Raw genomic sequence first — 22,254 nt, 5'->3', positions numbered from 1 at the left:
GAAACCTGAAATCTTGATGAGATTTTCAAAAGTATGTGCCTGAATCCAATTTTCTGATGAGGATCAGATGGAGCTTTTCACCAAAAGGAGAGTCAAGCTAAGGCCAGTACCAACACAACAGACTTGAAGAGACAGAATTAATGCTTAAAAAAAGTCTCTGCAAAGGGAAAATTAAATCTAATTCTGAAAACAGAAACATCAAAGCAGTTGATATAATCAGAACAACACAAATGCAGAGATCAGTCTGGAATCCAGAAGCTTCAGCACAAGCTTCTGAATATGAGCCTTACATCACACTCTTGTGACTGTCAAAAACAGAAATGAAAAGAGACTGGTCTCTGCCAACTTCTGGTTCATTTGCATCAGAATTCTCTATAGCCTAGCATTATTAACTTTTCTTTTCATGTATTCAACTCCCTTCTATTTTGCAAATGCTCAGATCACAGATGCATTTGAAAACCTTCTCATTCAACCCTTTTGTTCTAATTCTTAGAAAGGTGATGCAGATACCCTTTGCCTCTGCACAAAAGGAAATATACCTCCCCAACACCCCATATTAAAAGAATATCCTGCACTGTAGTTAAATTATCCTTTTTCTTCACAGAAAGGAGCAGGGTAATTTTTCAGATGAAAGAATGACACACTCAAGAGCTCTGCACCTGCATTTACAATAGCCTGGGTAAAATTACTTGTCCTGCTGCCTCAGACAGAAGGCTGAGAGTAACTGTGCCCCCCAGTGAAGCCACTCCTTTCCCCAAAACATTTTATTAGAAAAAGTACCAGAAAGAAAAGCACCATTCCATTCTGGTAAGACTGGTTTGTTCTCATGGTTACTAACTAGCTACACTCAGACACCCATTTACCTTCCCTCTTCATTCACAGTTGATGTTCCTAATTCTGTGGCCAGGCAGATATTTTAAAAAACTGCAAAAAATCACCCGGTATCATCCAAAATAACATCTTTGCACATTGCCCTCTACCACCAGACCTGCCTCCACCTTTCTTAACTACCTCTTCCTTAAAAACTGTGCTTTTTCTGAATCCAGCAGATACCTTTTAGTTTCCTGCATTTTCCAATTTCTCCCTGTGCTGCCAGAGAACAAACTTTCCATAATTCCCTGTGCTGGCAGTGCTCCCAATTTACCATCACTGATTCCCAGGCAACGATGCTGATCCTGAATCCTGCTTGCCTTTCCTGTTTTGTCCCTGAGCATCCACCTGGTTGTGAAAGAAATCGCTCAGCAACCAGGTCAGACACGTCACATTTACAAATTAATGACTGACCAACTCATAGCCACAGGAAAACTAGACTGAGAGATCCCTGAGGACGTCACACATTCCTCAGGCTCGGTTTTATCCCTGTCATGTCCAGCTGCAGTCAACCCTCAGGGATGGGCAGAGATGCTAAAGGCATGGTACGCACAGAATCATTCCTCTGTCCCCAGGGCAGGCACACCCTGAGTCTGGGACAGAAGTGGCATCTGCTGCTCATCACACTCCTAAATCCTGCTCCAAACCCCACACAGAGCTGGGCACTTCTTGTGCCATCCTGTGCAGGGCCAGGAGTAGGACTCAATGACTTGAGCCTGTTCTGTGTTTCTTTGAAATCCTGGAAACCAGGGAAGTGCTGCTGTAAGCACGGCAGCAGTGCCCTCTACTGCTTCTGCGATCAGGCAAAGCTCTTCACTGAGCGTTTTAATTAAGTCAGATGGTTTTAATCAGGCTCAGAAGGTTTTAAACACCCAAGATGAACCTCTTCTCTGAGCTCAGTAATGCTGCTTCCACCACCTTTGTGAGAACACAGCCAGGTCAGTTCTGTCTTTCCTAGATAATTCCCTGCAGGTCATTTTTAGATCTGTTTGAAACACACAAAAATTTTGGTTTGCAACTCCTTTCATTGCCTTTAAAGACTGATTAGTATAGAAGAAATAATTCCTCCTCATTGGACTTCATGTCTATAAAAGAATGCAGAAAATTAATTTCACCCTGTAAAATCTAAGAGGCCCAGAAGGATGTAGCAGGAGGTGCTTTGCAGGTTTTACAGAAATATTGTCTGTAACTATTCCCTGACAAGAGCAGCTATCCATCCCCAGAGCAGTAAAATACTGCCTGCTCTGGGGGGCATCTTTACTGCTAGAAATAATTTATTGGGGAAATGATGGTGTTTACTCACTGTGTTCCATCACAGTGGCCTCTCAATACGTGCTTTAAGCTACTCCACACCCCACAAATCCACAGGAACCAGTGCCATATATTCCATATATTACTACACTATATATATTTATATAATCATAATTTCTCCTATTTTTTTCCAGCCTATATTATGGTGTCTCATTTTCCCTTGGGTCAAGCCTGGACGTCGAGAAAGACTCTTACATTCGCGTTGTGGATCACTGGGACCAGTTCCCCAGCCAAACTAGGCGGCAGCACCAGGTGGCAGCAGAAGCCGCATCCCGGTTCTCTCTCATGGACACGTTTTCCAGAAAAAAAGGAGAATTTTGTCCCATTATTCAGCACCACAGCGGATTTGGTGTGGTTTTCATGTTCCTCATGGGACGATACCTTCCCAAAGAAGTCAAATACAGCAGTTATTGATCGGTAATTGTCACACTATATTAGGAACAGTGAGAAGTACGACACAAACTCTCTTAGCTGTGTTGTCCAAGAGAGCTAAGTTTATTATCCCTGATCATCATTTATAGACAGGTTCAAGAAAGTCTGAGAGGCAAAACTCTCATTGGTCATTAAACTTACACATCACTATCATTGGTCAATTGGAACGCCACCCCCTGACTGTTTCTAGAACTAAACAACAAGTATCTTAAACAACACCTGCAAAGATTGTTGTCTTTCTCCAAGGATTGTTTGGATTCTTTCTTATGCTTTCTCAGGCCAGAGTGAGAAGCTTGTGTGACATAGTTTCACACAGGCTCTGTGTTCCCTGCTTGCTTTTTGCATTTAGCATCTACAGGAAATCGATGAGCAGCATCTGTTCTGTGTGAATAAAAATGTCCCAGCATGGGGCAAAATCCACCGCTAAAAAGCTTCTGATGAACTTTAGGGTCTTGTTTCCTATGCCTCATATTTTTTTCCTTCTACAAAACCAGGAAATTCAAGCACATTCTGTCAAACATCCCACTGAACCCAAAATTTCAACGTACACAACCAGAAATCAAATTATTTTGATATAATGAAGCTGATTGTTAATTACATAGTTATGACTAGAGGCTGGAAGTCATCCCCCAAATGTCATAAAAGCCTAGGAAAAGCAGCATTTGATGTTCACAGCACCGGACCACTCATGCAAGGAAAGCTCTTAAATAATTTCTGTGAGTTAGTGCTTAATGCACAGGCTCTGCTCAGGATCCCCAGGCTGGATTTAAGCCCTCCGGCAAGGGTGGGATACAAATTAAATTCACCACCACTGTTTCACCACTGGACCCTAAACAGCTCTGGATTAATGATGGAAGCTGCTGGCTTTGTGACATGGAAAAGGAGGGAGAAGGGAAAAAGATCCAAGGCTCTTTCCCATGTGATGTAGTTGCCCAGTAATGTAATTTTTCAAAGAGCCCAGACAATTATTTTATGGTCTGGTCTTCCTCCACAGGGCTGGCTGTCCACATACCACAGGATTAAATCCTCTCAACCACCCCCGAGAAAAACAGCACTGAGGAGGAGGAACTGGCTTGGAAATCCCTGTGCTAAAACTGCAGAGGATGTCCCATGAAAACTTGGCCAGACACAACCCCTGAGATGATCTCTATGAGAATAAACTGTAAAATTAAGAATATTTGTGCTGTTTCTGGCTCATACCCAAATGTATTACAGTTACAGGAATGTGATGAGATCCTATGGAAGGTTTTGCCTTTTTTGGCTGGACAGACATGGAGGCATTGCTTTATCAAAGGGGTTCAAATGGGCATGCACAGGTTTAACATTTACTGGATTTCTTAAAAAAAAAATAAGAAAATGGTTGAGGTGAAGAGGCTTCTTTGCAATCCACCTCACCCTGAAAAAGCAAATATTGCCAATGCTGCTGCTTCCCATTCAAAATATAAACAGTGAGGCACTAGAAATAGTATATAAAAAAGTTCAACTATTCAGAACCAGCATGAGGACAGCAGGGTTTTGGAATTCTTGGCAGAGGTACCACTAACCTTAACTGCCTGTTTCCCATTCAGAATGCACCAGATTTTAATTGATGGGGCTGGTTTAAGTGCCAAGACCTGACAGGATAATTTGGACTCTAAAACTGAATACAGCTGACACACCATAAAGCAGGCCCAAGAGTTTGGATTAAATTTTTTTTTTAGTGGAGAAAGAAAAATTAGCCCTGTTAATTCAAGCTCTACAACTCGAGGAGGAACTTTCACTTTCAGATCAGAGTTGAGGTCAGAATCTGCCTTGCTCCCATCTGGTATTTCTGGTTAAGTTACTCTTGGTGGATAGAACAGTGACCAGCTTCAAAGAACAGGAATGATCTTTTTGCTTATGAAAGTTTAACCTTCAGTTCTGATAAGCTGTTCCTTGAGGTCTATCTGTAATTGCTCCATTTCCTGCCACCATGGCTGATGCTATCACTTGGTTGAAAAAAATTTTTGGAGGAGGGAGGGAGATAGAACAGCTCAAAAGGACTATTTTTTAATTCCAACATCACTTTTTAGAGCTGCCACTGACAGATACCAGCCTGGCCAATGAATCTCATTCAATTTTCAACATGCTGAATGTTCTTGGCTCTCTGGATTTCCTTAAGAGTTTCCTCAGAGCTCATTCCCCGGGCAACTCTGTTCCCTGGGCCAAGATTTGACAAGATTTCTGAACACAGTGGGTTAAACACATGTCTGATGCAAGAGGCAGATGAAATATAAAATTGTTCAATTAAGTGATACAGTCATCCTTGGCAAAGCTCCCAGATCTCTCATTAGTGCAAACTGGTGTCCATCACTCCCAGAGCTGTCACTCCCTGAATACTTACTGTTCATTCAAAGCTCAGATCCCCACCAGGCAAAGAACAGCAGCTATTTTAGCAGTTAAACAGCTCCTGGGCTCTGAAAAATACTGCAGGGGCCAGAAGGAAGCTGGAACTGGTGCTCTTAAGAGCTCAGTGTCCCACAACTCCTCACATGCTTTTTTGTTGCTTTCAGGGTGGAATTGTTAAATTTTCAAACACAAGAAAAACACCAATCAGTGTGAGGCTGAATTTTCAGTGATTCCTGGAGGGGGATGTCTTCAACTCCAGCTAATACCATCCATTTTAATTTTTATTTATCTATTGGCAGAGGAGGGAATGAACTTTGGCTTCCCAAGGTGAAGTGGAAGACCCTAACAGGGAATTCTGAGCATTTTTTTTTGTGTGAAAGAGAATACAGAACAAAATAACCCAGATTCGTAATTTTAAATGTCGGATGTTGTCTCCCATTCACTCTCAATCCTGTCTGCTTCTTCCCATTGGATTAATCAGCAGCTCCAGGGAGCCAAGGATCAGGCATGATTATTCCCATCGGCCCTTCTTTCAGTTTTGCTTATAATATCCCAGAAAGTAAACCAATAAAGCAAAGATAAAGAGCTCTGGTGAAAAATCAATGGAAGTTGAGATAAATATATGCAGTTACGTGTTTTCCAGGATGACTCACCCTGCCAAGCACCAGCCAGGATAGGAAAAGAGCTGCTGCTGCTGCTGCCTACTGCTCCTCATTCAACAGCAACCCCGATTTGCAAGAGAAAAAAAACCCTATATTTTAGAATTCTATGCACCTTAAAATATGTAAGCTTTTATAAACAAGGGTTTGGAATGTATGTGATGGCTCTCTCAGGTGCAACAGGAGAGTGTGTGACAGCAAAATCCAAATTTTCACTGCAGAGAAACTTCCCTGCCACAGCACAGTAAACCAGGCTGAGATCAACACGAGCACCCTGCCAATCAAAATATCTTCATTAGTGATGTCAGGTCCCCATTTCTACCTAAAGCAGAGGGGGGAAGCTGAAAAGAGCATGGATCCTCAACAGGGCTGTGACAGAGTGTGGCAAAAAATGTGAGAGGGAGTTCAGGAATACTGGGGGAGAGGGGCTGGAGAGAAATGCAGGGAATCCTTTCTAAATAAGACTTGGACTTAAAGTTGTCCAAAAGCCCTTGCTCCAGTTAACTGACTAATTTTTAATCTCTCCATCTTTACCAGCTGAGGTTTTTACATAAAACACTGGGAAAGAAAATCCCTCCAAAAGTAAACATTGGGGAGAGCTAGTTTTGTTTGTAAGGCCTTATGGAAAAATCTGCACACATTCAATGGACCCTAGAGACGGAGGAAGGAGGGGTTCCATGAGTAGGAACACAAACTGCAGCCAAATCCAGCACAGGCCGGTCTGTCACACACGTTTTTCCCTGCACTGACCACCCATTCCATGGGCTTTGTACCACCAGATGGAGCTGCACTGTTTGTGCTTCCAGACAACATTCCTAGGAACTCAGCATTTTCCCATCTTCAGTGCCTTTTTAACAGACTTTTCCCCCCTCACCCTTTTAAACAGATTTTCCCCTCCCTCATGTTAGCTATTCAAAAATCTGTTACATCAAATAAACTTTTCATTTTGCACTTCCAGCTCCACAGACAATTCCCTCTCAGGGTCAATCACATCTTGCTGCACTCAGCCAGAGCAAATGGCTTATGAATAATTAAAGCAGGAAGATTCGCTTTATTTTATGACAAAATTGTCTTGGGTTAAGCCAGGAATTACTTGAATGAGTACTGAGTGGGGCCTGTATTCCTAAAGGGTGATTTTGGAGCAGTCAGCTCTCTACACAATGAGAAGTTCACTCCATTTTTATTCACATTTCTATGGCTCCCAGCTAAGTGAAATACTAGATAATTTCACCAATGCAGTTACTATTCCCTATTTAAAAATACTCATTAGAGACTCTTTAGTATTGATATAAGAAAAAAAAGCTGAGCAGTCTCAGAATGATTCAACTTGGCTTTCCTTTAATGAACTTACTTTGAATAGGCCCAGATTACCAAAAGGAAGCAGTAACTCCTGATCTGGGACCTCAAAATTGATCAATATTTGAAGCTTCCCTGCTTCCACAGAATTGAATTAACAGGGTGAGGGCTACAGAAGAAATTCTTACCTTGTCTGCACTACCAGGTCACAGATTGAGCAGGCAAGGTCCTGCTCCACCTGTGGCCAGGCCAGCAATGGGCCAGTCACGTTCCACTTCCTGCCAGGAAATGGGAACTGCAGATTGTCCCAGCAGCATTTCCTGCAGAGAGGGTTTAACCCGGGCAGTTTAGGCTGGATCAGCAGCTAGGCAGGTCAGGCTCAAAGCCCTTGTTCTCCCAGCTCGAGGGAGGGATGAGGAATTCCCATTTAACAGCAGCTCAGGCTCAGAATGGCACTGAGGACAGGACAGATCCAAGGAGTGGTCAGCAAAAGAGCAGACGACAGAGCAGATTTTTTTTAACCCATCAGATAAAATTGACCAAAGCAATGATGTTGAAATCAGCAAGGAAGGAGCACATCTGAGGGATGCAGGACAGCAGATGTCTGCTGCCACCTCTGGGAACAGCCATGTGCCAGGACCATTCCCGGCAGGAGGGACACGGAACGCACCAGGCATCCTTGTTCTGCAAGAGAGAAGCTGACAAGCTGGGGTTTCATTTTTCCGAACTTCCTCATACAACCCTGCAACAGAACAAATTCAACTTTCCATGTACTTCAGGAGAATTCTAACATGTTGGAATGCAAAGTAAAAACACCAACTCATTATTGAATAGCCTGATGGTTAAAGCAGAGGCAGACTCTCAGAAATTACATGAAGAGAAGGAGAACAGCACCATGCAAAAATAGCCAACTGCTGTTAGAACTTGTTCATCAGCCACTTTTTTATTCTTTTTCCTCCAATCTGAATTCATGGTTACACCTACACTAAGAAGTGTTAATCATAAAACCACACAGGATCCTGCCTTGCTGCAGACTAAGGCGCACAGAGCTCAACACGAGTGACAGGTTTTATTATTCTTTATTTACTCTGCTACTTTTCAGAAATCAGATTATTCTATTTTTAGCTCCTATAGGGCATGACTCAATCAGTCATTTTAAGTGTGTTTCACAGCTGATTTAAAAACACTCCAGGGGACTTCATGGTCAATAGGTAGAATGCCCAACTCAATTTTTTTTCCTGCTGGTAGTAAAACCTCAGAATTTTTATTTAGTTCATGAAGAAATTAAAGGCCTTGAGGGGCACAGAAAATGCTAAAGGGTCTTAAGGTCCTGGGATTGAGAAATCTGTTCTCTCTTCCTTCACCCCTTCCCTGAAACTCTGCAAGAGGATTCCAATCCCATTCTCACAGATTTGTATTCTCAGGTCATGGAATCTGAACCAGAAATACAAAATTAGCACCAGAAATTCATCAGCAGCTGGGGAAAGTTGCTCTTTGGAACCACATCCCACACCTGTCTCCAACTTGGAATCTTTTCAAAGCCCACAGGAGGAGCTTGTAGGTAAGATTACGTAAATAATTTTGATTTGGGTATATCCTAAATAAAGGCATTCAAAACTCAAACTTTTGGCTCAGACTTAAGAGTTCAGAGCTGCTCCCTTTGCACACCCATTTTTCTCCAGTAGCAGCTCTCTGAATAACCAAACACACAATACAGATGTTTAATTCAAATAAAACTGCATATTTAACACAAAAATAATAGTTGTAATAGGCAACTACAACTGTTCGCATTTCAAATAAATCCCAAAGGGCTGCACATTGGCCTCCTGACACAAGAAGTCACTGTTTTGACAGGTGTTCTATTGCTAGCACAGGCAGGACATGGAAATTTAACACATGGATTGAGATTAAGGAAGGTAAAACAGTTCACTGATTTTGTTACAGACCAGACAGAGTCACCAAGGAAAAATGCTTTGATATAAAAATATTCCATGAGTGGACACCCCACAGCTACAGCATTTGGAATTGGGAAACCACTAAATCTGAATTCCCAAATTTAAGTATTTGTAGCCATGAGCTACTTACCAGACTCGTGCAGCCCAAAACCCCAGTGCGCAGTTAGGTAATGGCTGCTGGTTAAGTGATGTCACCATTGTGTTCTCCATACTCCCAGCTTTTAAAAAACCTCTCCATTTAGGCTGAGAATTTCCATGTTTGTCATGAGACCAAACTATGGCTTTGGAATTTCTCTTGGTTGATGTGAAATTAGGGAAAATTCATTTTTGTTTAGGTCAGCACAAGAGATGGGACTTTACCCACTAAAACCACAAACCCCTCAAGTGAACCAATACCAAATTGTTGAACCAACTGTTATTTAATACTTCATTTAAGGAATCTGCTTCTCCGTGTATAAAATATTTTTGTAACTTTTTTGGATAAAATTCTGCCTTGTGGAGACTTTGTTCTTACTGAGTATGAAAATGACTTCTTACCCTGTCAATCTAACAGCACCAACAGAGCTGCTGTGGCCAGATCCTCATGTGGCAGGAACACAAAAGATGTTCCACTCAATTATTTTCCTATTAAAGGACATGTAAGTTTTAAAAGAAGTTACTCAGCATTTTGCTTTGACTTCCTACTTCAGGTGCTCCACTCCTATAGCACAGAGCCTTTTTGTGATGTGCACCTCATGAACCATTATTGGCTCTTTCAATTTGGAGCTAAGTGCATACTCTGCCCAATAATTGACCAGTAACCATTTAAAAACACCAAACCATTTCTCTGGTGACAGCCTTCCATCCTCCTGGTGTGCTTATTTCTCAACTCCAATGTTCTGCATGTTGAACAATAAGCTGCAAAACGGATCAGTCCAAGCTCATGTCAAACTGCTTTATTACATCTTAAATAACATTACATTTTAATATAGTATCTATCTTGCATCCAGCTTTCTTGAAGTACACTGACTTTAAAATTAAATACAAAAGGTGAAGAGGGAGACAGGGCGTGGAGAAAGCTCTACAGAGTAGTTTCATGAAAGAGAGTAAGAGGGAACTCATCTTTTATGCCAAATCCAGGCCTAACGCACAATTACAGCACATTTTTGTACAGAATGTTGCAGAAAAAACAAAATGGAGAAAAGCTACTACTGCTGCTAGGAAGGAGCATTTCTGGATACAGTGAGAAGATAGGAAAGTTTAACAGAACAATCTGCTGTCCAAACACTGCTGCTTTTAACATTTTATTTGAAAAGAAAGCCAGGAAAATCTGCTCATTACAAAAATGACTCTGATCAGATGCAAAGGACTCATCCTGCAAGAGGAACTGGCTGTGAGGAACTGATTTATAAAGAAGATGGTCTAGGTTCCCTCCTCCCACACCCCAGAATCTTTGACAGCGATTGTTTGAACAGGCTGTTTCTTTTTTTTTTTTTAAAAAAAAAAGTGACTTATCACGCTACTCCAAAACGTGCATAGCTTTGTACTGGAGTTCTTCATAGATTTATGCACAGAGTAGCAACAATAAATGAATACAGCGACAATGGTTACAGTTTTTAAACAGGTTATTTCTTCAAAGAAAAAACATCTAAGGACTTAGTCCAATATGCACTTTTTAGCATTTCTACAGCATGCGATTCTAAGAGTAAACCCACCCAATATGGCAAACAATCAAAAAAAGTTTTTTTTCTGTTTAACTTAGAAACTTCAAGATCATTATTTTCAAAACATTGATTTGTACATCATTTCATACACAAAGAATTGACTCATTACCCAAGTGTAGGATAGGTCTCTTTTGAAAACAGAGATTCCTGGTTGTTGAGACTTATAGGATAGTGTTAGGATATATAAACTGCCCTTCCAAGTGGACAAAACAAAACAGATTTAAAAAAAAGAAAAAAATCAGTGTGGTGAAAAAGAAGGGGCAGGAGGGACCAAGGATTGCATTTGTAATCCATAAAGGGTGAAAGGATTCTTTAAACAAGCATTCATTACCTTTTACAGCATGTGCTTGGTTACCTTACTGCTTAACATTATCCTATATATGCAAGTTTTGTGCAACAATTATCTGTGATACTAGAAAAAAAAAAATAAAAATTAGGGACTAAATTTACAGCGTTAACAACCCCCAGGTGCTCTGGGCTAGGACTCCCTTGTTTTGCTCAATTAAATACATAAGGAAATGTATTTAAAAAGGAAACTTGAAAAAAATCCTGCTACAAACATGACTTTAAAATTTGCAAGTGTGTGAGATAAAGTCCTTAACTTCAACTTGGAAACTACAGTGAAAGCTAACTGTTTCACAATTATGCTCAAGTTTATTTTCTGGTCATGCTTTTTATCATAGTGTTTCATTTGTTTTTAAATTCTCAAGACAAAAAAAATGGTCCCAAAAGGAATGCACAATTTCATTTTGCTTACAACACAGAAATTCTTCTTGGAAAGGTAATTGTGCTCTTCATTTCAGCAACAGGAGACAGAAAAGATCTTGCCCTTTGAAGTTGGGGAGGATGGGGGTCCAAGTTAGTATGGTTGGATTGGATATGCTATCGTTTTTAATTTTCAACCATTGGAAACTTCTTCCAGTCATGGAGTCCGCTGCTCTTCTGGCACACAGAAACATCTGGTGAAAGTTGCACTTTGAGAAACTGCAAACAAGTGGCAAGCTCTGCTGTCCCCACCACTGACACATCCAGGCACTGTCCCCCCCTTTCCCAAGGACATTTATTTACTCAAAAACCCACACAGGAAAGTAGAGTAGTTAAAAATAGACCACTAGAAAAACATCAGTGCATACATTAAAATAATGTACATACATTAAAATAATAGTCACCTAAGCCCCCCAGCTGCTCAGGTTTGCTCCTCACTGATTTCCTGATGTGAATGATCAGCACCAAGTGACAGTACTGCTGACAAAAAGCATTCTGGACCCCAAAGCAGCCTTAATGAGTTGGGTACTCACCTACTTCAGTTCCAGATCTTGAGGAAGCTGTCCCATGACCCTGTTGCCACTGCCATGCCATCATCAGTCACACCTAAGCAACTGACACGGTTATCATGACCAGCAAGGACACCTGGAAATGAGAAATGTAACAAATTACATTGTTTTGGTCACTTCCCATCTGTTCAAGTTACACCACAGCACGTTTGGATTAGCCATGCTCTAGAGTCAAAACTCCTGAAAAAACATGGCTGGAGCTTTTTAATGCCTTTGGTTTTACAAGCACAGACTCAGGACAGAGCTGGGTGGATTCTCGAGGGGGCAATTCAGTAAATGTATTACTCCAAAATTTTCCTTGTATATTCCCCATTATTATGGCCTTTACTGGTCTCCCATGAATTGTGAAGTCACAGACCTGAAGACTCTGACAATGTCACTATAACTATGCACTGCACAGCTTTTGCTCCTCTCCACAATGATAAAGATCAGTTAAATTTTATAATTTTTTTACATTTTAAAAAAAATTTCTTTTAAAACCATAAGTTAAACTGATTTATGTTATGAACTCAAACATTTTTCATCTAAAGCACTTCTCTTACTACATTCACAAGACAGACTCCTCCATACAATCTATTTGTCAATATGGAGATCTGATACAATTCAATTATAGCACTATTAAAAGAAAGAATTGAGACACTAAACAGAAAAATTAAGGGAGACAACATTTTCCTCTATCCCCTTTAATTTAACAGTTTTAAGGAGGAAAAAAGGAAACCTAATTATGCTCAAGCTTTCCAGTCCACAGCACTGAGCCAAGATATTCTTGATGGACTTGAAATTAATCTATGTGAATTAGAGTGCTCACAGGACTCTCCTCATTCTCCCACCAGCAACAGGAAGTGTTGCAATTTGGTAAAACAAAATCGGCACCAAGCAGTCTTAAATACTTGTACTGAACACAAAACGACAAACGTGTTTAATACAGAAGTGCCAATATCAGAAGATATAGAAGTGTTTAATATCCGAAAGCTGCCAAATCAGCCCAGCAATCTGAAGCCTTGGAATATTTCCATATGCAGAATATTTTTTTCATCTCCTGTTCTGATGAGAGTAATGAAACATTTGTGGCTTAATTTATACTTTTTCCAACCAAAGTTTTCATTTGAAAAAACTGAAATGAAATCTTCATCTTTGGACCATGAATTTCATGTTTGTTTCCTCAAAAGATAAACTCCACAGTCTCTGTTGTTTTGCTGGCTGTCTCTACAACTACTGCTACAAATACCAGGAAAAAAAATTCTTGTGTATAAATAGCAACATTAATGTTGAATTGCTTTGAATAGTTAATGCATAAACAAAGCCATAAAGTCTAAAAAATAATATCCCTCCACCCCAAGCCCTTGTTTTTAACGGCAATCTTCCTGTTCTCAAGCATCCTTCCTTGAGCAGGATCCCAATGGATTTGTACCATCACTGGGAAGCCTAAATAAGTTTTCAGAGAGTTTTGAAGCTGAGACAGCGAGTGCTGACAGATCTGTGCACGAGTCTCATTTCACATATTCAGTACCACAAAACCAGAGGTTAGAAAATGCCACCAAGGCTATGGAGTCCAACCTGTGGCTTGTCCCCACCTTGTCACCTTGCCCAGAGCACTGAGTGCCACATCCAGGCATTCCCTGGATAGAGGTGGACAGGGATGGAGACTCCAATAAAATGTCCACCCTGAGTTTCCAATACTCAAACCTACTTACCTGCTCTATCAGCTTTCAGCGTGTCCCACACATTGCAGTTGAAGTCATCATACCCAGCTAGGAGCAGGCGGCCACTCTTGGAAAATGCTACAGAGGTGATGCCACAGATGATGTTGTCATGGGAATAAACCATCAGCTCCTGGTCAGCCCGCAGGTCAAAGAGCCTGCACGTGGCATCATCTGAGCCCGTTGCAAAGGCATTGCCGTTGGGGAAGAACTTCATGAGGGAGGAAAAAAATACAAATGGTTTCAGATTTGATTCCTCTGCATCACACCAGAGCACAGAAAAAGAGGCTGCACCTCTCCACACTGGGATATAGGCAAAGCCAGTGAAGAAATTCATGAATGAATACCCAGTTTCCATTCACCTGAAGCTTCAGGTAATTCTCCCAGCTCTACAAACTTATTTAAAAAAAGACCTGAAAATACTTCATCATGCTAAAGAGCTGAGAGCAGAGAAATATAAAATGCTAAACAAAGCAGCTACGTACACAGATGGCATTGATGTCTGACTCGTGGCCAGTGAAGGTCTGCCGGCACATTCCTTCTCTAACATCCCACAGTTTGGCAGAGGCATCGCAGGCACCAGAAACAAAACACCGGGCATCAGGGGCAAGGGACAAACTCATCACGTCTCCAGTGTGCCCAGTAAATGTGGTTGTCTGCTGCCCAGTTTCTATGTCCCAGAGAGCACTGGAAAGAATAATTAAAGAGGCAAAAATCAACACATTTATGCTTCTTCATAAGGTCTTTTTATCACTGCTGAAGTAAAACTTCAAGTATTAACAATATTGATACTGACAATAGAAATAAACAGTTTTTGTTGAACTATTTGGCTGTTGCAGAATAATTGTGCATAGAAGACCTTGAAGTTATCCTTAATTTTAAAACACTGGGGAATTTTATACTGAAAAACAGTGGAAAAAACTAAGGACTGGCACTAAGGGCTGTTCATCCCAAATCTCTCTGGCATAGCTGTTATCCAGTACTACCACAGCTTCCTTTAAAGCAGCAGTGGGTAAGGCTACAGCAAAAGCTGAAACAGCATTTCTCATTTTTATAAACTCACAGAGGATGAGTAACTTTGTGAATTGTCTGATCTTAAAGTTGAGAATCAGCCAAATCATGACTACAGTGATAATTAAAATTATAAAAAGAGGAAATAACACTATCACTGCCTCAAGAAGAGGACTGAACACTTCAGGAAGCTGGGATTTTTAATTTCTGTAATTTCTCAGCAAGCCAGAGCGACCAGCAGCAGGTTCAAACCAGGCAAATAAGAGATGCCTGTACTTTGATAAAGTTCTTCGAGGCTTGGCTGATCTGAGGTGATGCCAAGGACAGCTACAAAATTACTACAAAACAAATGAAGCAGCTGTATTGTCTTAAAAAGAGCATAATTTCTAAAATTATTAAAATTACTAAAAACTACAACTCACTTTGTTGTAGTTTTTGAGTTCTCTAAACATCAACACATATTCAGAAATATTTTTGGTTTTAATCCCATATATATTCCATAGCTACTCAGAATCAGTGGACTAATAAACAGGCATTCAAAGAGACTGGCATTGTGTAGGACAGGTATTTATTAGACAATCTTTGCTCTAAGTACCGCTGCTTGGGAGAGCTCCAGTGCTTTTAAGAAATAAATATAATAGAAAAATCTATGAAAAAAAAGATGGACACCTTTTTTAGTTCAGAAGGTAGTATTTATGAAGATACACACCTACATTCCCCTCAGAAAACCCAGCTATTGTCACTGGAGAATATTTTCTAGAAGCTTTTCTGAGTAACAATATTAACTATATTCTGTACTAGATATATTCCAAACATGACATTTTAAGTAATAAATATTGAATACAAGAAGAGTTTTGAGGAAAATTATTAGCCTAATACAGTTATTTCTAAAAGTCAAATAGTTACATTAAGAAAAAAATTCCCAGAACACCTTAACACAGAATTAAGTCAGGCTCTTCAGAACATGGGCACAAGGAAACAGCCGAAGCTCACGAAGTGCAAATTACCAGCAGAAAGTGACATAAGAGCAGTACCACTACGGTCTTGTGGGTGATGAAGTTTGTGAAGGACAAAGTTTCCTTCAGGCACAGAAAATGGATTAGAAAAGCCTCTCCTGACAGTGCCGTCCCCGTGTCCCAGCTTACCAAGTGGTGTCACCAGAGCTGGTGACGATCTGATTATCATCCAGGAAACGACAGCAGGACAAGTAGCCTGAAAACAGAGTAGAAGGTGCACAAATAAGGCCAGAGATTACTCTTCAAAGGCAAATTGGTTTGCTAATAAGCTGCTTCCTCCTCTCCTGAAGTTGCAGCAAGAAACACTAAAAGCCAAAAATGCAACCGATGATTTTTGTATGGGAATCTGCAATGTTTTGGACAAAATTTGGTTTGGCTCTTTAGAGACCACCCTGACCCAACCAGTAGAAGGGGGACAAAAGTGTGGAATTCACTGGCCAAGCTGGGCAGGAGTTCAAGTGAGCCTGCACTGCACACACTCAACTTTCTAAGAAAGTGTATCTCAGTATCACTGCATCCAGCAGCAACAAATGCTGATGACCTCAACTGTATCAGCCAGCCATTGAGGAAAAATAAACTGCACTACTGGTCAGTACAAAGACCTGAGCATGAACACTGTTGGGAAACAGTGGCATCAAAGAATTTCATCTGAATGCTCTGAGGAATCTTTTTTCCTGAAATCCCATCTGCCGAACCATCAGTGGAACCACTCTGATTACAGAATCAGCCTGCCCGCCAACCACCTCCATTTCACAAAGCACAGAATTCAAACTACAGCAGAAAATATGAAAACCTGCGAACATCAACTTCCAGCTAGAAGTTTTTTGTTCAATTTTACAGCAGAAAAACTGTTTAAAAACATTTAAAACCAAGCAGTCTGCAGCTAAGATCCTGTCTGAGGAAAGAAGTAGATTATTATTAGGAACTTATATTTAAAGGATTTTTTTAATCTTCACTGTGCTGAGGTAACTCTGAGCAGCACTCACCTGTGTGCCCAGCGAGCTCACGGCTGACACGGACATTCCCTTCACGAGTTTTCAAGTTATAAATGGAGCAGATGTTGTCAAGCCCACCACAAGCCACATAATTCCCAGAGGGAGCATACGCACAAGTCATGACCCAGGAGGAGCGCAGGGGAATCGCGTGCACCTGAAAAAGAGACAGGTATGGATTTCAGCTGCAAAAAGTGCATTCAGTGATGCATCAAAAGGAAGTTTTTCACCTGTCTCTTAAGACAGGCATCACATTTTTGGCAGAGAAGCAAGAATAGAGCAGCACTTTGAGTATAGAACTATTTTGAGGGTAACTTGCTCATCAGAACAATGTAATGTTGTAATGATGTAATAAAACCTCAGTTTTGCTTTTCCTGAATCCAGTTTAATCAGCAATTTTGGTCCAAAGTGAATGATTTCATTTCAGTGCTCTGATTACTATTGGTTTATTATAGGTTTTGGAAAACATTAACTTCCAAGCACAGTCAGCAAAACTGCCAATTCCAGGCTTAGATGCTGTGAATGAACAAGTAAGGAAATCGCTGTTTCCACTGCCATTTAAATTCTTCTTTGGAAACCCAATGCAAGCAATCAAGCTTCACATTTAAATAACTGCCTCATGTTTCCTTGTCATCCTGTGCTCAAAGAACTTTTTTTAGATAATTATAGAAGCTAAACCTGTTCTGTCATGTTAACTTGTTGTGTTCATCCCTTAGATTTGCTCAAAACATCTTTAGGAAAGATGCCCTTAGACATATGGTGATATTTCATACAATATTAACAATGTGCCTGAACTTCTTAAGTAAAAAATTCATTAGAAGCCGAGGAACAGCCAGGAATCAGTGATCCTGCAGCAAAGAGCCGTTAAAAAAAACCCTGCCCTAGAACCACAACCAGTTCATTTTTGGAAGTCTTATACCACGAAACTATTTGGAATATTCACTTTGAGCCATTTTATTTTATCATTAGGCTAAGATCAAATTGATGACAATACTGTGTTACTTCCAATGTGTGCTGTAACTGCCAAGAGAATATTGCATACATTAATTATCATTGATGTAAGAATTGAAGATACCAGAAGGAAACCATGGGATGCGGTGATGATTTCACCATCCTACAGTAGTCACAGTAATTTAGATGACATTTACCTGCTGGCTGGGGTCAAAGGATGAAGATGAAGGTAAAAAGGAGAGGGTTTATCTTTAATTTGCAAACCATATTATATTAACTTTTTAGTAAAGTGATGCCATTTGCCCCAGTGCACTGGTAGCACTGATTTTAATGCTATGAAAAGCTAAGTTAGGAAAATTTATTCTGAATAAAGCCATTTCCATGCAAGAGACTCAAACAGCTCTGTCTTAACCACAAGGGGTTACATGGGAATTGTTGCCAGTCCCGTAACAGTGGCCATGATCAGTAAATACCAATCACTGTGAAATGAATGTCAAAGTAATCCTGAACTGCCTCATGTGAATGCAGCCACAAAGCAATGACTCATTAGAACATGTCAAGTCTTTCAGGACTTCACTGCAGACAACAAATTAATCTGGCTATGCCAAAATCCCTGCCCCTTCTGGTGCATGATGCTCATCACTGCCTGCTCTCTGGTAACTACTGCAGTATCAAAACAAATCAAAACATTCTTTAGAAGGAAGTCTTTCCTTGTTCTCCATTTATAGTGCACATTTTCACACACTGAAGACTCTGCTGTGTTCTTTACACACAACTTGATTGTTTTGGAGAACTCAAAATTTGGATTTAGGACTATAGAACCAAAACGATGACAGACAACACTTCCTTCTGATGCATTCACAAGTGAATCACACAGCAATAGATCAGCTGGTCTTACCTTGTTTGTAGTATAGCTGTCCCAAATTATAAGTTTACCATCCTGGGAGGCACTAACTAGAAGCCTAGGGAGGAAACAGGAGGGAAACACAATCATTGTGGGCAGCCAAGGAACACCTTAGTGATGAACATTGCAAAGAAAACAGAATGAAAGCAGCTGATACTGGTGGCATTTAGCTTCTCTTTAAATTAATCAACAGTTAACATGAAAGGAAAAAAAAGGAAAAAAAGACAACTGATAACAGCATCTACTCTATTTCCACAGTTTCTCAGAATTCATGTGGTACCACTACTGTGTTTTTCAGGCAAGTAGACAAGGACTGGGATTTTGGCATCAAATGTAGACTTGGATTACAAAAACAATGAGGAAAATTGTAGAATTCAGTGTTTCTGACTTCTCTTGGATGTCCGAATTCCCTCAGAATTATTAATTCCACGTGGTCCCAAGGCCTGTGCACTCAACTTTCTAGAGAGCAGTGAAGCCATGTGACCCAGTTTTGTACCCACCTGGAATCAGTCCCCCAGTGCATTGCATAAATTTTGGCCAGGTGTCCCCGGAGTGTTCTCCTAGTGCGCATCTGGATTCTCCCCACTGGGTCGATATTGGCTGTGATCTGAAACATGAAAATGTCACACACTGAGTTTTTCACTTCACTGTTCACAAGTAACACCTCACACACAGTTCCCACAGTCCCACATTCTCAATATTGACTGACTTTTTTAAACTGCCCATTCACAAGTTAGGTCAGTTTAAGTAGCATGTCTTTATCACATGACACAAGCAGCCTATTGCATTTATGAACACTCCCAGAAATTGTTTTGCTTAGGTCATATCTTCTTAGACTTCTAGGATTTCAGACCTTTGATCTGGGTCTCCTCCTGCACAGATAAATGTGACAGACATTGAAGCAGTTTAACCTCAGCAGGCCTTATGGCTCTGATTATCAGGGTAACAACAGTATTGCTCCCAGCTCCAGGGCAGAGCATTATTTTCCATTATGCAGCAGAAATGTGCCCTGAGTCACTCAAAGAAATCATTGCTCAAGGCCAATGCTCTCAGGAACTGGACAAACACGTACTTATTTAGAGAAGAAAACACCCAACGGCAAAATTTAAAAAATTGCTACAGGAGGCAAAACCAGATTCACTGGCATTCACAGCATTTTTATAAAGGAGGCAAATTTTCTTAATTCCTGTTAAACTCTGAAATTCTTACCTGAGCCAGGGTGGCATCTGCACATGCTTTTCTAGCATCCTGCAAAAGGAGATTATACAGAAATTGGATGGAGTTCTGTACGTTTCTTTCTCTGTTTTGTCAAGTTGATTAAGTCCCCTGAACCCAAGGTTCAGAAAACATTTCTGCTTGTTACCCAGAGAGGACCCATCCTAACAGCAGCATTACACTGCCTGATGTCAACACACATTGTGCATTTAACTTTGAAATTTCTTCTTCTTTTGGGAGAAAGGCAACATGACTTTCACCCCAAAGACACTCAAGCAGTGGAACTGCTTGTCCAGAGAGGCTGTGCAGCCTCCAACCTCAGAGGTTTTTAAGAACATATTGGAAAAAGCTCTGACAAACTTTATCACTGACCTTATTTTAAGCAGTTTTTTTAAACTTTACTTATGCTCTAGCTCAGACAAACTTGAATAAACATTGATTTTGATCAGCAATTTTGTGCACTGCTTCTGTAACTTATTTTCTAAGCAATATAAAAGACCAAAAAGTCATTTTCCAAAGCAGTCACATGTGCTTGCCCTTTCTACATTAACTCTGACGTTGGGGAAACTAAATGAGGCATCATGTCTGTCCTCAAGACACAAATATTTTTGCTGAGGCACAATACATACTCTGATTTGGTTTTTCAGTTGCTCAGCCTCCTGGCGTAACTGGTCAAGCTCACTCATTTTCCTGTGCTAAAGGTGTGCTCCACTGCCACCTCTGAAACAACCAGAAATCTGAAAGACAGATCAGAATCAGGAGAATTAGGAGAAGTCAGAGTTTGAAATTGCAAGTCCTTTCAAACACTTCAAACTTGAAAAACATGGGAAATTGATTTATAAACACAGAATACAGGCGAAAATGTGTGTATGAAATCTTCTCAGCATAAGATATTGTCACAAATGGATGTGCTTTGCTTCCAGCCATAAGAAATAAAATAGAATTTGGACTTCTCTCCTCCAGGCCTCTTCCTTTTTTACTTTTCATGACAGTGTTTCTGATTCATTTTTGTATAAATTAAAAAGTTGCCTGAAAGTGAGTAAGCAGGTAACACCAATTTTAGATGTGGAAGTCAGAACTTCCCTGCAGCTCTTCAGACCAGAGTAAGGAATCTTCCCAGCAAAGAAAAAGGATTTATACTGACACAAGCACATGCAAAATGCTGCAAGAACTGTCTACAACATCACTGTTCTGCTATCTAGAAAAAAGGTTCAGGGTTTTATTTGATAACTACTGAAATGTCTGAGATCCCAGAGCAGATTGTAACATGAATATGTTGCCAGAGTAAAACCATTTTTTGCTGGGTTGAGGGCAGGAGTTTGAGAAGCCACAGCCATGAGACACTTTTCCCCTCTAAACCTGTTTTCCCAATACCCATAGGCACCAAATTACATCTATTGTATAGAGCCAGCAAGACACAGGCTCTATGAAACATCACAACTACTGAAACAATCTCAACTTTTGCCTATAGAACTGCTCAACTATTGGGCTGTTTCCCAATATCACCATCATACGGATACTTCCTTTTATATGTAAAACTTATCTTTAGAAGTCTCTGCTCCAGAAAGGGTATGTTGGCATTTCCTCCAGCATTCCACATCTCCAAATCAGCTGTTTCTAAACTTTTTGTTTTAAAATCTCTGCAGCTTGATAGCAATGGAGGATGCTGAAGAAACATGCTGATGAATGTTATCTTTTATTGCAGAACAAGATAATTGGTTCCAATTTCAAATACTACACAGAACACCTGCTTATAAATTAACACGAGTGTGTGATAGTGTGATTTTAGAACATTTTATTAGCCAGAACTGACCCTTTACTATTAAATAAAGGAAATGCTTTACTAGCAGTTTTACATATTATTCTATTAAGATTTAATCAGCTTATTTATCTTTGCAAGCATGTGGGGTATGTTTTCCTCTTAAAGCCCTCCCCAAGGAGAAGGACGAGGATAACTTCCCAATTTTTATGCCGTTACAATAACACAGAACATACTGTCAAGGTAAATAGAGCAGTAGAACAAACATCACTGTTAAGAGGAGCTTCAAAATAGTTTCAACTTCAATATTCCCTAAATATTTCTATCCCCCATAACCTAACTTGAGCTGAAGCTCTCTCCATAGCAGTTATTCCAAACTGAAAACCTCTAGGAACAGATGCCAGAGCTTGTCATAGCATCATTTACCATTTTTTCTTCTTCTCTGAAACCCACAGTATCTTAGAAAAAGGAATTTTAGTTGGCTTCTCTCCCAAAACCTCCACTCACACAACTTCAAGGCCCCTTCACTTCACTGTGAAACTGTCTCTTCCTTCTCTCTTCTGGTTCCAGGGTCATCTGTAAGCCCCTTTAAGACTGCTTGTTCTGCTCAGCCTAAAATCCAGCTAAGACAAAACCCATCCCGAGTGTTTCATTATCCTGCTTTTCTTTCGAATGCTGTTTTGTTTTTCAAGATGTTTTGTACATTCTACATCTCAGACAAACACTCTGGGTTGGGTATCTGTTAGAATTTTGAGCATGTCTGCAGCTCCTGGGCAGTT

At 40.3% G+C, this 22,254-nt stretch overlaps 1 protein-coding gene across 6 annotated transcripts in view; it reads right to left on the bottom strand.

The window, feature by feature from the left end:
* Positions 1-9,810: 9,810 nt before the first annotated feature.
* GNB1 (G protein subunit beta 1) overlaps positions 9,811-22,254 on the bottom strand; it is a 34,838-nt gene continuing 22,394 nt past the window's right edge. For 5 of the 6 annotated variants that reach the window (XM_033519209.1, XM_015648362.3, XM_033519210.1 and 2 more), the window contains 10 exons: positions 20,346-20,453; positions 19,711-19,749; positions 19,002-19,108; positions 18,496-18,559; positions 16,641-16,803; positions 15,784-15,850; positions 14,113-14,314; positions 13,622-13,838; positions 11,892-12,003; positions 9,811-11,552 (listed from right to left, as the gene is read on the bottom strand). In XM_033519209.1, coding sequence (XP_033375100.1) covers positions 11,897-12,003; positions 13,622-13,838; positions 14,113-14,314; positions 15,784-15,850; positions 16,641-16,803; positions 18,496-18,559; positions 19,002-19,108; positions 19,711-19,749; positions 20,346-20,402 — 1,023 coding nt within the window. In that variant the 5' untranslated portion in view covers positions 20,403-20,453 and the 3' untranslated portion in view covers positions 9,811-11,552; positions 11,892-11,896. Of the gene's footprint in view, positions 11,578-11,891; positions 12,004-13,621; positions 13,839-14,112; positions 14,315-15,783; positions 15,851-16,640; positions 16,804-18,495; positions 18,560-19,001; positions 19,109-19,710; positions 19,750-20,345; positions 20,454-22,254 lie in introns of all 6 variants that reach the window. The other variant, XM_015648363.3, reaches the window with a different exon arrangement.

This window comes from Parus major, chromosome 21 (assembly GCF_001522545.3).
Source record: "Parus major isolate Abel chromosome 21, Parus_major1.1, whole genome shotgun sequence".
Taxonomy (NCBI): domain Eukaryota; kingdom Metazoa; phylum Chordata; class Aves; order Passeriformes; family Paridae; genus Parus; species Parus major.
This window is presented reverse-complemented; position numbering and strand designations above follow the sequence as displayed.